Source organism: Peromyscus maniculatus, chromosome 12 (assembly GCF_049852395.1).
Source record: "Peromyscus maniculatus bairdii isolate BWxNUB_F1_BW_parent chromosome 12, HU_Pman_BW_mat_3.1, whole genome shotgun sequence".
Taxonomy (NCBI): Eukaryota; Metazoa; Chordata; class Mammalia; order Rodentia; family Cricetidae; genus Peromyscus; species Peromyscus maniculatus.
The window spans coordinates 66551860-66565932 of NC_134863.1; the positions used below are offsets into that span (position 1 = coordinate 66551860).

A 14073-nucleotide genomic window follows, 5' to 3' on the forward strand; every position below is an offset into this window, starting at 1 on the left:
GTGTGGGGGGGGGGGGGTTGGGACTAAGTGCCCACGTCCTCCATTGAGGATTCTGTAAAAGTGTTAGAGGAAATTCTAGCCGTAGACCTCACCCCATTTCTGCTTGCATGCAGGTCTCTATTGTGCCATTGATAAGTGTCCATCTTCTGTACCACGGGTAAATATGTCTTTAAGGAAAGGAACAGAGAGTAGCATTCATGTGTTTATGTATTATTTGGTATATTACCATTCTAGCATAGTTATATTTTATAGCCGTGCATTCAGCATTAAAATAAGAGGTTGTTTCTTTATTCATACTGCTTCTAGGTTTATTTGCATAAAATCACTTGAGGCCCATTGTAAAGAACCAGCCTGCCTCCATTTTAGGCTTAAAAGCATCTACCTTATAATAAAGACAGACTAGGTTCATTCCTGTTTATGATTAAACCTCTGTTTTTTATGGATTGGGTTATGCCCCACCTGTAACCTTAACTACAACTGGTTCTGTACTGCCTATTCCAGGAATGGCAAGAGTGTCTTTGTTTCAAAATGTGATGTATAACTACCTTGCAACCCTAAAGGTTATATGACCCCTATGATTACCTTGTTTTGTGTGCCTGTTCTGTTCTCTTTCCGTAATCCCACCTATTTCCCCCCATTTGGAAATCCTCTATCCCCAAGCTCTATAAAGCCTTGTCTTCCTCATCAAATGCTGATCTTTCAAACCCTGCCTTAGGGGGAGGCAGTCCGTTTACATGAATTAAAAAAACTTGCTTTAATTAATTTGGTCATTGCTATTTTAGCTTTGACACAGTGACTGTGCCTTAATCTACTGCCATTTCAACCATCAATTGGGACTCGGCAGTTACCGGCCTGCTTCTCTAGTGAGCGGCCCTGCACTCAGTCCACAGCCCATGGGAATTCTGTTCCTGCAGGCACGGCTCTGCTCCTGCCGCTAAGGGTAGCTTTAACTAAATCTCTATCATTCTCTTTGTAAATAAAACTTTTCATGGCTGGCATGAAAACCTGCTACCTCAGAGGGCTTGAAAAGCACCTAGCTAACCTTCTTTCCTTGCTGGTGTCTCCCAAAGACAGCGAGCACCCTTCCACTCAGCCTAACAAACAAAAGCCGCACCGCTCCAAACCTCCCTACTCCTTCTGGTGCATCTCCATCTCTTCCTGATGCCCTCTCGTGCCCTATGTTTACTTTCTGTCAACTAGTTGCTAACTCAGCCTCTTGACCCAAGGTTCATTTTATTTAACGCAAATGCAAACTCAGGGTTCACAGTGTGATCGAATATCCCCCAACGGGCCATGATGATTTGGGTCGATGGTCTTTCTCCCAGTCTTAGAGATTAACAGTTCTTTCTGGACCAAGTCTCTGGTGGGATCTTGGCCTTTAAGTTGTTACATATACATTAGGTTGTCTTGTTAACGTTCATGTTTGACAGCTGCTGTCTTGATTCAAGGACATTTGGATTATTTCACTTATTCCAGGATTGTGAAGATTAACCATGAACATTTCTACAAAAAACTGATTTCCCTGGGATATTTAGTATTCAATCATGAGATGCATGATTGAATAACTTGCCAGTGAGGAAAATACTACTTATGTAAAGAAAAGGTTGAGTTTGCAGGAGCGGTACATTGCAAACATGAATTGCAAAAAGGCCTGTGGTATTTTCTTAGCATGTTATAGTCACTCTACTAAGTGTTACATTAGAGAAAAGAAATTTCTGTATGATATGTTTATATATCTTTAACTTCTAGTTCTGGCTGTTGATTCCATTCAGTTTTATTGCTGTTTTTTCTCAATGCAAATCAACCAAAGAGTTGATAGGTTTAAAGAGAATATGGTTTTCTTATTTCAGCCTATAAACTGGTAGTTTGATTCTTTCATTGAGCTGTGGGTACTTCCTGGCACTTTCTATACTTTCCTGTTGTATTTTAATATTTACTGTATTATTAGATAACCTTGTCATCTTAGCTACTTAATACAGTTTTTATGGAAAAAAATGTTCCCCGATGGCGTGGGGGATCCACTCAGTGTCTGGTCTAATGCTTCTTCCCTTTGTTGCTTTCTCTCTTTTCTTTAAAAGAGTTAATAAATCTTCAGTTTCACTTTTAAAGTGGCTTTTACCTTTCCCCCCAACTCCTCTCAAGGTGTGAGTGGCTTGAAATTTTATTCTGCACAATGAGGCCTTAATGTGGAAGTCTTAAAGTTTTTGAAGAAGACAGGTCCCTTTGCTCTAGGCTAGTGGAAAGAACTTCCATGGCATTCCCTCCCCCCCAACCTTCGAGCCATTTGAAAATCAGTTGTGGACATCTTATACTGTCACTTAAACTTTTCTGGTGTATTCCTAAAGAAAAAGATGTTCTCCTACCATAATACAAGTCAGGAATGTGATACTCATCAATGTCATCCACTGAGAACTGTCACCCATGCGTCTGCATTCATCTCCACTGACACTCTGCAGGGCATGCCGTAGTGTTGGCCAGCCTCTCTTGCTGCATTGTGTGGCAATACCTCTGGATTTCCCTTATAGCAGAGACTCACTCTTCGTCTTTGGTGCTATAGGCGCCTCAACAGATGATAGAACAATTCATTTGCTCTGTGTTACTTGTTTGAGGCTGTCTGGTCATTCTTCACCTGGATTGAGGTGTTGTAGTTGTGACATACTGTCACAGGTTACAGTGTGTCAGGAGGTGCCTTTTGGCCTGTTACCAGGAATGTTAGCTTTGACTTCCTGGTTAGTGTGGACTGTCAGATTGCCCATTACAGAGTAGCCTTTTCTCTTTATACTCTGTAGTTTGAAACTTTGAAGATAGTCCTTTTCTCAGCTAACCTTCATCCAGTAGTTTAAGTGTCCCTCAGAGTTCCCAAGTGAACTGGTACTGAGTTAAGGGTAAGCCATTTTGAAGTAAAAATTCGGGAGACCTACATTATCCTGGGGACTAAGCTTGTTTTCCATCTTACGTATTCTATACTTTATTTTAAGAAATGAAATACAAAGGCACGTAGTGGGATTGTTAATGGAAGATCATTGGAAGCTTTGGTAAGGGAGTCCTGTTGTGCTGTTTGGTTAAGAGATTTGCTGGAGGAGTCGACTGTAAGGAGAAGGGAGGGAAATGGGTCAAGCCAGTTCAGCTTAGGATCGTTATGACAGATCCTGCGGAGAATCGGATGATTTTCTTTGCATTGACTGCATCCTAGGACTCTTCGATGTATTTACTGGTTTACTGCACAGGCTGTGAAGTGCAGTTCTCCTAAACATCCCACTTCTCCTCAGACTGAGGCCACAAACCAATTGTTCTGTTTTTTGCTGAGGTACCGTCTGAGAAGATGAAGATAGGGTGAAAACCGTTAACTCAGTGAGGCTGCTTGGGAAATCATGTAGAAGTTGAGGTCTAGAAATAGAAGAGTAGAGTAAGGGCTCCCTGGAGTGTGGCATCTCGTTGGGAAAGAGTGGGGTTTTTATTCTGTCTCTCAAATTCTATTTTGTCTCTCCTCTTTCTTTTTTCTCTCCTTTTAAAAATAAAATCTTTTCTTTTTAAAAATTTCCATTGTTCCTAATATAATAATTTTGATTTTTTTGCCCTCTAGCACCAGCAAACATTTTTGAATCAGCTGAGAGAAATAACTGGGATTAATGATACCCAGATACTGCAACAAGCCCTGAAGGTATGGCCTTTGGTTATAGCTTAAATCTGTGGTATATTTTTGTCTCTGTTGTGTGCTGTTTTAAAAGCTGAGTCTCTTAGTTAAGGCATACGATAAGAGTAGAGAAAGAGGGAAGTACTTTCTGATAAAGCAAGAGCCTCATTGCATGTGCTGCAATTCTAAGCATGGAAATTTTCAGTAACTTGATGTTTCATGGTACCTTGGAGTGATGCATAACCTCTCTATAGTGGCGACTTCTCTTGCAGATTAGTAGGACATAATCCCAGTGTTGAATAATAATTTTAATAACAGTGATAATAACACTAACATTATTATGTTATTCAACTGTGTTTTCAGGTGAGTGGGGTTCAGTGGGTTTGTTAGACTAAGAGGTGAATTCAGGAGGATCTCAAAGTAGAGAATCAGTAGAGTCTAAAGCTGACATCATTCCTAGCCTTCAATTAATTGTGCCTTAAGGATTTTCAACCTCAGATTTCAGTAATATGTGCAACAAATCCAATGTGTCATTTTGGTTGCAGCCTAGATACACCCTTGTTTCCCCACGGGTGCTGAGATGAGTCAAGTCCCATGGATAGTTCACAGTGAGAGTGAGCAAGTGAATGGAGTATTTGCTTGAAATAGAACTGTATTCGAGCTCATCTGTATGTAACATTTTTATCTCTGTAGTCACACATAGCTCCTGAGCCTTTGTAACTTAACTATGGGGGAAGAAGTTGAAATGGCCCCTGATTCTGAGCCAGAGGGTCTTTATTTCTAGAGACAATTCACTTTTTTTTAAATGATTGTAACAAAAAGCATCAATGATAGTGCTAACAAATGTTTACTAAGCCCCAGACAGTTTGGATCACGCAGTTTCAGTTCCTTATGTGGATTTGCTAATGTATTCTTATATTTCCAAAAGATCAATACTTCCATTCCCCACTTGGAAGATGAGGAAATGGAGATGTTAAGTAAGCCACCCCACATCACACACACCAGTCTGTGGGAGAGTTGGGAGGGAGGCTGGAGCATCCATTCTCAGGTGCCCGAATAAGGCTGTGTCCACAGCTTTGCTGGGAGCTTTGCTTTGTCTCACTTGCCAGAAGGAAACTGATGAGACACTGTTACTGAGGGTGTTGATCCAGAGCTGTGCATGCTGTTGTTAGAGGAAGCGAGGGTGCAGCCTCAGTTCTTAGGAGCCTGACATTTAGACGCTTGCCAGTCTGTCTTTCATTCTGATAAATACATGACTAACCCATTCCAAGTCTGTTTTCAGAAAGTGCCTTGCCCAGGAGATCACAGAGGATGAGGCTGTAGCCCATCACTTTGCCATTGGAGATTTGGAGGGAACCCTCTCCATTTTTTAAATTTGGGGAATACAGGTCAAATTAAGTCTTGTCCACATTGCTTTGGTGTAAGTGGCTTTTGTTCTTCACAAACTTTCTTTTTAATTTTAATGCTAGAGTAAATAGGACACTCAAACCCTAACTGATGGCCTGTATGATTTTTTAAGGTGTTTAGTAATGAGTTGATTCTCTTAGCAACATACCAACAAGTCCCGTGCCTTGGGAGCCACAGTCAATGATATTACCATCTTTAATTTGAAAATGCTGTTAGTTACTTTTCTTAACCCTGTGGCCAAATACCCAACAAAAACAACTTGGGAGGGCTGGAGAGAGGACTCAGTGGTGAGAAGTCTTGCTGCTCTTGTGGAGGACTGGCTTTTGCTTCACAGCACCCACATCAGTTGGCCTACAAACCATTTGTAACTCCAGCTCTAGCGGGTCTGACCCCCTCTTGTGGCCTCTGCAGGCACTGCACTCATGTATGCATTCACACACATACACAGACATACACATGCCACACACACATACACATCATTTTTAAAAAGCCACTTAGAGGAGGAAAGATTGGGTTTGATTCATGGTGGGGAGGTCAAGGCAACAGGAGCTTGAGGCTGCACACTCTGATATTGGCAGAGCCAGCTGCAGAGTCGGGAAAAGGGGGGCTGAGTTATTCGTAAGTCCCTCTCTGTGCAGAGGTCTCTTTTCTCTCAGCCGAGCTCCCTAGAAAGTTAAACAACTTCTCAAATGGTTGCCACCAGTTGGGTACTAGTATTCAAACACAGGAGCCTGTGAAGAACATTTTATATTGAAACCATAACAAGAATCTATACTTAGCCATACAAACTAAATAGCCTCCAAGTTGTAAAATTCCCTGCTGTGTTTGGGGTTTCATTATATGAAGCAGGGCATTCAAAACACTTAGCACATTCTAGACACCTAGTAAATGCTTTGTCAACGTTAGCTGTCATCACTGCAGTCCATTTTATGAGCAGGGAGCTTATCTGACAGTGGCCGATTGTAGACGTGTATCTTGGATGAGTCACTTAAGAGTCTCACAGCGGGCACAAAGGAAGCACACTTGAAAGCTGTGTGGCCTTCCTAGCCCCTCTCCTTTACTCCCTGCCAGAATGAGATTTGGGGTAGGTTTTGGCTCTTCTTTCTCTTGGTTTGTTGATAATTTTGCAGTGATCTTGATTGCTGTATCATGGCTAACCCCTCCAGTATTAGCAGTGCTATGAGACTCGGCTGCTCCCATTTTCTTTTTAATACACAGCCAATGCAAGCTTTTCAAAGTGAATGTCAATACAGCGTCCACAATGCTCTACTGGCTTTCTGCTTAAACTGCCAGGCCTTCTGCACCCTGGCTGCTGCTATGGAGATGACTTGGCTACCAGCTGAGTTTATTGTGCTGTCTCACTTAACTGTCCTGAGCTCGGATTACCTTTTACTTATCAGTAGCCTCTTAGGGAATCGAAAGATAAAACTGAGCAGGCCTCCTCTTACTGATGTTCAGCCTTCCATTACTTCTAAATGAACTTTAGCATATTTTGGTTAGCTGTGCTTTCGATGAGCACTGGCACGCGCGCGCGCACGCGCAGAGTTGTCAGTATTTTTGCCTGGCAGTTCTCTGTGCCTCTCCACATGGTCAAGCTCCAATACCTCTGCTGTCCTAAGAATTCTTGACATTTCGTTTAAGATTCTTCTAGGTGTGTATCCAGTATTCATGTTAAAGGAGCTATATTTTAAGTACTCACTTTTCACTCTTTTTTTTTTTTTTTTTTTTTTTTGGTGTTTTCGAGACAGGGTTTCTCTGTGTAGCTTTGCGCCTTTCCTGGAGCTCACTTGGTAGCCCAGGCTGGCCTCGAACTCACAAAGATCCGCCTGCCTCTGCCTCCCGAGTGCTGGGATTAAAGGCGTGCGCCACCACGCCCGGCTCACTTTTCACTCTTAAGGCAAAACCCAGAGAAAAAATTCTTGATTACTCATTTATTTAAAATTAGAAGTTCATTATTGGATTTTTCTAAATGGATAAGAAAGTAATAGGAAATTAAGAAAATAGAGAATTGATTTATCCTTCTAATAGAAGTTTTAGTAATGAATATCAAATAATGAATTTAATTTTAAGAGAATTTATTTATAATTGTAATAGAAGTTTTAGTAATGAATATCAAATAATATAGTTTTAAGAAATGATTATTGAGATAGAGTTTATGGGTAGTGAGTTTTTACTATTTAGTTAGAGTTGCATTAAAATAAGTTTAAATCAAAATGATTTTTGCTACAAAATATTATGGATAAAATTACATACATTTTGTGTGATTGGATGCCATTACTTCAAAATCATTGGCTCTTCTCTTCTTGATATTTGAAGGATAGTAATGGAAACTTGGAGTTAGCAGTGGCTTTCCTCACTGCCAAGAATGCCAAGACTCCCCCACAGGAGGAGACGTCCTATTACCAGACGGCACTTCCAGGCAACGATAGGTACATCAGTGTGGGAAGCCAAGCCGACGCAAGTAAGTTTTCCTTAATGTTTTATAGACATGGATGAAATGTTTTCTTGATATTGTGTTAATTTTACCCATTAAGCAGAGGTGAAGCATAAACAAAAAAATAATGAATATAAACTTTTATTAGTGACATTTTTGTAGATTAAAGGCAAGCAATTTTATTTAAGTTATATATCCTTTTATGAGTATCTCATATAGAATACATGGGCTTAAAATATAAAACATCTGTGTGAATTATAGTCTCAAAAAGTCTAGACTTTTAAGTGTGCAGTCATTTGTCAATTTTAACTTTCAGTAGAAGCCGAGTATTGCTTTGAGGGTGTAAGTTTGTAAGTTTACTATACTATAACACATACACATACACATACACACACACACAAACACACATATGCACACACAATCACTCCTCCCCCCCAAAAAACACACCTGGGAGAGATAGAGACACCATGCACTCTCATTTGTACCTTAAGTGAAGATATATGAAAGATTTACACTCTCCCTTGCACACTTAAGTCAAAATATATGAGAGACTTTGCCCAAGGCCCTAGCTTATCATTCGCATGTGAATATTCTCATGTCGCACTCAGAATTTTTCACTGGATACTGATATCCCCAATCTTTTAGCATGGTTTAATAAGGGGGATACAGGAGATATTACTAAAGTGCATGTTTGGCCATGGTTTTAGTCTTAAGCACCTTGAAATACCAAACTAGTATATATAAAAGGTAAGCACTTATTTTTATATGGTGTATCTGAGGCATGAGATCACGAACATGTTTGAGGAGCATTTATGGCTTCCTTCTGTGGCTGTGAAAATTAGGAAAAAGCAGGGAGGGCCGTTTCCCTTTCCCTTGTCAGGCAGGTAGGAGAAGTGCTGCTTGCATGAGATGGACCTCCTTGCTTCAGTCAAGTTCAGGGTAAACTGAGGTCTGCCCTGTTTCACCTCTAGCACCAGTTTCTCCTATTTTCTCCCTTACTTTATGCTCTGACAGTAATACAGAATGAGTCCAAGTTCCCAACACCCAGTGCCTCTTTCTTCCTCAGAGTTCGCCTTTTGGTCAAGAAGCGTCTCCCACCTTCCCCTTTCTAGTCTTAGGTTATTTTGGTCTTGGGTTAGCTTAGCAGCTGCATGCTGGAAACCGTTCTCCCTGCCCTCTGGCTCCCAGCATCCAGAGTGTGCCGTTAACGACTGCCACTTGGAAATCATTTAGTTGAACACGGATGCTACTCAATTTTGCACAGAAAAGTCTTCTTCAAGACTAATGAAAGGGAATAAGAAAAAAGTTGAAAAATGTTTTGATGTTGGAAGAAGCTGGGAGGAAGGGAAGGGTTCTCAGTACACAAAGGATGTGTGTTTGAGAATGACATCCAGCTCTATGGTGGAAAAAGGAACTAATTACATCTTGGTTTTTTTTTTTTTAAAAAAAGAAAACAGAAGGAAGAAAGCCAAGTGTAGTTTTTACTGAAGCCAAATAGTTAGAGATGCAAATTGGCAAATAGTCCAGTTTTGTGCTCTAGTTGGAGAGGTCAGATTTTAGAAGGACACTTGTGAGCTCTTGCTGTTAGTGATATGTTTCTGATGCAAAGATCAGTGGACAGAGGGAGAAAAACGGAACTGGGAGGCTGTCATAATGGAAGGCACATTTGCTGTGTAGAAAGAGAAAATAGTGCTTAAGCCAAGTGATAGCACCTGCCAAGACTAGAGAAAATGTTAGCGGACCCCGATAGTGACTTGAATAGGTTCCCTTGGGGAGAGCACAGCCCATGTTCAGAAGGCAGATGTCTTCTGATACACTGTACAAGACTTTCGGCAAGGACCAGTGAAAATGCTAGCGGACCCCAATGGTGACTTGAATAGGTTCCCTTGGGGAGAGCTCAGTCCACGATCAGAAGGCAGATGTCTCACGATACCCCCACCCTCACTTACGTGTGTGTGTGTGTGTGTGTGTGTGTGTGTGTGTGTGTGTGTATAGCTCTAGAAAAAATATCCTATAACTTTACTTTTCACTTCGAATAAAGGGTTGATAATTGAAGTTTCTGGTTGTATCTTGGCAATTGTAATTTTGGGTGCCTAGTTGGCTGCTGTGGTTTCACTATAAAATGTGCTGTCCTGAGTGGGAGGCTCGCTGGGGAGTGTGTCCATTGCCTAGACTAGTGGTCATTGAGACACAGATGTGTTGAAATTTAATGGAGTGCTTGCATAATGACCCTTTTGGTCACTCTTTTATGCCATTGCTTTGGGTTGCAGTAGTTGTATCCTGTTGTGAAGTTATAGAAAGCATAGCAGTTGTTAGGAAATAGTCTTGATTCAATAAGCCTAGTAAGCCTGGGCAGTGAGTAAGAAGAGATCGACATTCAGTCGATTATTGAAAAATACCTTTGACTCTGCAGTTGTTGAGGAATGAAGGAATTCTTGTGTATTTTCAATTTGTATGGGTTGTGAACTTGTGCATGGAAGGAAAGCTGCAGTTGTTACAAATGAGTGTGTAAGTGCGTGCAGACTTGCTCACGAAACTGAGTGTAGAAGGAATAACAGTGGCAGAATTCTCGGGGTGTGGAATTTCTCCAGGGACTGATGTGACTGAAATGTTTCACTTTTGAGCACTTTCTCAATTTTATTTGAAGTACACTGGTATCTGAAACTCCCACAGTTTGTTTCAAATATGGCAAGGTTTTATTTTCAATAAATTATTACTTTCTTCTTTCTTTTCCTCAGCCAAAGGTTGAGGGTAAATAACACAAAGATATCTCCACAATAGACTACTGGCAATGGTCGAGGGTAAATAAAATCACGTTCCCAGCCTGTCAGCTGCTGGTTTCAGTGCTGGCAACAATCTCTCCTCTGACCTGAAAAACTTATATACTAACTGTACCAGTGCAGTTATGTAAGCTGGCAAATAACTCTTTGTACCTCAGTGTCTCTTTTAGAGAAAAAGAAACCATAATCTTTTCTAAAAGTCCTACATGGGGCTGCAATTGAATTTTTAGTCCTGCATCTTCTGACTACCAAAGGCAATTGGAAGTTACACCACTTGATATGAAAAACATTTATACTTGTGCCCCCTCCTGTGATATTGAAGAAGTAATTATCTTTTCAATACCTTTAATAAGAAAGCCATCTCATATTTCTAGTTTTGCCTTTTATTTTTGAGAGAAAAGTTATAATTTCAAGGAAACTTTACTCAGAACTTCAGTGTTACTGTACTGGGTGTCCTTTTGTAATATTCTCTACTGTAATTTAATGCCATATTGCATTCTGGGAAGAGGCTCAAATTATTTGCAATATATTTAGCAAAAAATGCTAAACCTTTTCATAACTTGTGTAATCCAGACCGTGTTAGATAGCAAACTTTCAAAAGAAAATTTTGCTCCTAACTTAAGTTTGGAATGAAGCTGTATGAGATTTTTTTTTCTTTTTATAAATATTTTTATTTTATAATTAATTTAATTTCACATATCAGCCACGGATTCCGTTGTTCTCCCTCCTCCCACCCTCCAGCCTTCCCCCCCAATCTACCCCCTATTCCCACCTCCTCCAAAGCAAGGTCTCCCCTGGGGAGTCAGCCCAGCCTGGTAGATTCAGTTGAGGCAGGGCCAGTCCCCTCCTCCCCACACCAAGGCTGAGCAAAGTGTCTCAGCACTGTGTGAGATCTTTTCAGTTAAAAAAATTAATGAATGTTAGGGGTAGGGAGACAGCTTAGTGAGTAAAAGCACTTGCTGCACAAATATGGGGGCCTGCATTTAAACCCCCAAATCCACATAGAAAGCCTCTGTGTAACTCGGTGCTGTTGGGGGCAGAGACAAGAGGATCACTGATCCTTGCTGGTTTCCAGGCTAGATCTAGATTTAATGACAGACCCTGTCTCATGGGAATATTGTGGGGTATAATTGGGCAGGATACTGACATGAATCTCTCACTTTCTGCACACATATCAGCCCCTATCGCATATACAACTAAATTGGACTAGATTACAGTGCATGATATTGACTATTGTAATTGTAATTGAGTCAAAAGAGAAACTATGATATTTTTGGGTCTTGGCACACACTGTCCTAGCCATGACTATACATAGTTCTGCCCAATTTGAAATTTAAAAGGAATATTTTTATACCACGACTATTAAATTGTTTTACAGGACAAAAACAGTATATGTCCACCAGAGCAAGATGCACTACAGGTGATCAATCAAAATATGGATCAAAAGATAAGAGGGATTTGGGTAGGTAATCATAACATAGAAAGTAATACAGCATTATTAAGCTTTAGAAAACCTCGTTAATACATTGACATGAGTTCGAGTAGAAGCTCTTCAAACATTTGAATTGCAGCAGGTGCCTAGCTTCCACAAACCTGAATCGCATTCAAAATGAGAAACCTTTGAGGTTCCATCCTAGAATTTGGATAATGGCTAGGTTGTTTTGCCAGGGTGATTTCAGGCCCAGATGGTGATCAGTACAGTGCTTCTGTTCTCACGTCTAAGGATTTTGTCAATGGACTCTTACCTTTTTCCATTCTTCATCTTTATTAAAAACTAACTGTAGGTAGAAAAAAAAACAATTCAATGAAAGTTAACACTCTGTCTAGAAATTTTTATTACATAAAACTATTTTGGTCATTCATCAGTAGTCAAAGTTAAGCTTAGAAATAGGTTAGAACAGTGTGGAGATGTGCAGCTGGTTCCATGTATTAGGTTAGAACAGTGTTGCTGGAGGGCTTCTCTCCAGGTTCCCCAAGCCCCGCAGTCCCACAATCCACTTATAAAATAATCACTCAGACACTTATATCACTTATAAACTGTATGGCCGTGGCAGGCTTCTTGCTAACTGTTCTTTTATCTTAAATTAACCCATTTTTATAAATCTATACCTTACCACGTGGCTGGTGGCTTACCAGCGTCTTCACATGCTGCTTGTCCTGGCGGTGGCTGCAGTGTCTCCTCCTCATCCTTCTACTTCCCAGCATTCTCCTCTCTCCTTGTCCCACCTACTTCCTGCCTGGCCACCTACTTCCTGTCTGGTCACTGGCCATCAGTGTTTTATTTATATAGAATGATATCCACAGCATTTCCCCTTTTTTTAAAAAGTAAGGTTTTAACTTTAACATGGTAAAATTACATATAACAAAACAATTATTGAGCAAGAATTACAGTTACAATATTAAAGAAGATGTCCTATCTATCTTATATTTGTGAGTTTAAGGTTTTATATCTAACTTATCTTTTGTCATAACTGAGGAAATTACAACTATCTAGTTTTCAACCACATCAAAGACCTGAGAAGGAACATAATGGTACCTGAGAAATGGTAGATGGGTGCAAGCAACTTTCGGGAATCTTGCAAAAGTAGACCAAGACAGCTGGCAGCCTGGACAGTCACCTAATGTTTCTCAGCATTGTTGGTGCATTCAAATTGGCTACAGGCCTAGAGTATCTGACAGACCATTTTTAGAAGCAGGAATTCTGAGAGACCATCTTACCCTGTCTTGGCAGAGTACAGTGGTCGCTTTCCTTGTGTCCCGCTTGTCCAGAAAGGACAGCATTATATTTGTACTGTCAGCCATCAAGGCAAGGGCAGTTCCTTGCCCAGTAGGCCATTTTGTGCCAAGAAGACAAACTTCCCAATGGAAATGTCTTAGAAGCCCAACATTCTCTCGGGATCAAATTAGTGCAGCCAGGAGCAATTGTGTCTCATGTCAACAGAATTCTAAGTTATTTAAATGCCATATTCTCTAGATCTATGAAGTGTTTGAAGATTACCTATCTATCTGAAATATATCTATGTATACCTAGAAGACTTAACTAACATGGCTACAAATATGATTATCATAGATGACTAATTATTAATCTATTTTTAATTATCCATTACAATTTTAAATGAGTTACATAAACATAATACCTCAAACAAGAATAGAAATATATATATACAGTATAACAAAATTAACTTCAAGTTTGTATCAATAAACTAAAATTTATACCAATGTAAAACATTTTAAACATAAACTAAAATCTATACCAATGTAAAACATTTTAAACAAGTTTTTCTTTAAAAGTAGGTTCATTAATCTACCCTTTTATCTTATCATCTCCATATCCTCCTATATATCTAATCATATCCCCTTTTTCTTTTTTAGAAAGAGATCACATTTATAATCAACCTGCTTTAAATAAAAATATTGGTTTTTCCCTGTCCCACACCAGAGGGCTCTTCTCATTTGGGACACAAGAATCTCTTAACCATTTTTTTTAAAACAATATGTCTGGGTTTAGAGGGGGAGTGAGCCAATTCCACCTCTAAAGCCAGCTTGGTATATTTGGGAATTTGGGCGTAGCATCTCTTACTACTTCCTGCTGGAGGGGGGCGCTGTGTCTTATGGGGACGCAAAGAAAATTTTAGGCCTATGGGGTAGTCCTTGAGGCTGAATTGTGTGAACCAGTTGCCTTGAAACTGTTCTGGATGTTGGATCATCTGGGCCATGGTGTCATCGGAGAGCTTTCAGGGGGTCTTGGCTGGTCAAACCTGATGTATCTTAATCTGGAACAAACCCATAGCCTCTGGCTTTCTGTGGAAACAAAAGCA

The 14073-nt window shown here is 40.2% G+C and overlaps 1 protein-coding gene across 5 annotated transcripts in view; it reads left to right on the forward strand.

Moving 5' to 3' along the window:
* Positions 1-14073, forward strand: part of Usp25 (ubiquitin specific peptidase 25) — a 110620-nt gene that overhangs the window by 18859 nt on the left and 77688 nt on the right. For 2 of the 5 annotated variants that reach the window (XM_042259495.2, XM_042259496.2), the window contains exons 2-4: positions 3584-3661; positions 7358-7502; positions 11634-11717. In XM_042259495.2, coding sequence (XP_042115429.1) covers positions 3584-3661; positions 7358-7502; positions 11634-11717 — 307 coding nt within the window. Of the gene's footprint in view, positions 1-3583; positions 3662-7357; positions 7503-11633; positions 11718-14073 lie in introns of those variants that run through there. The other 3 variants (XM_006983593.4, XM_006983594.4, XM_076549121.1) reach the window with 2 other exon arrangements.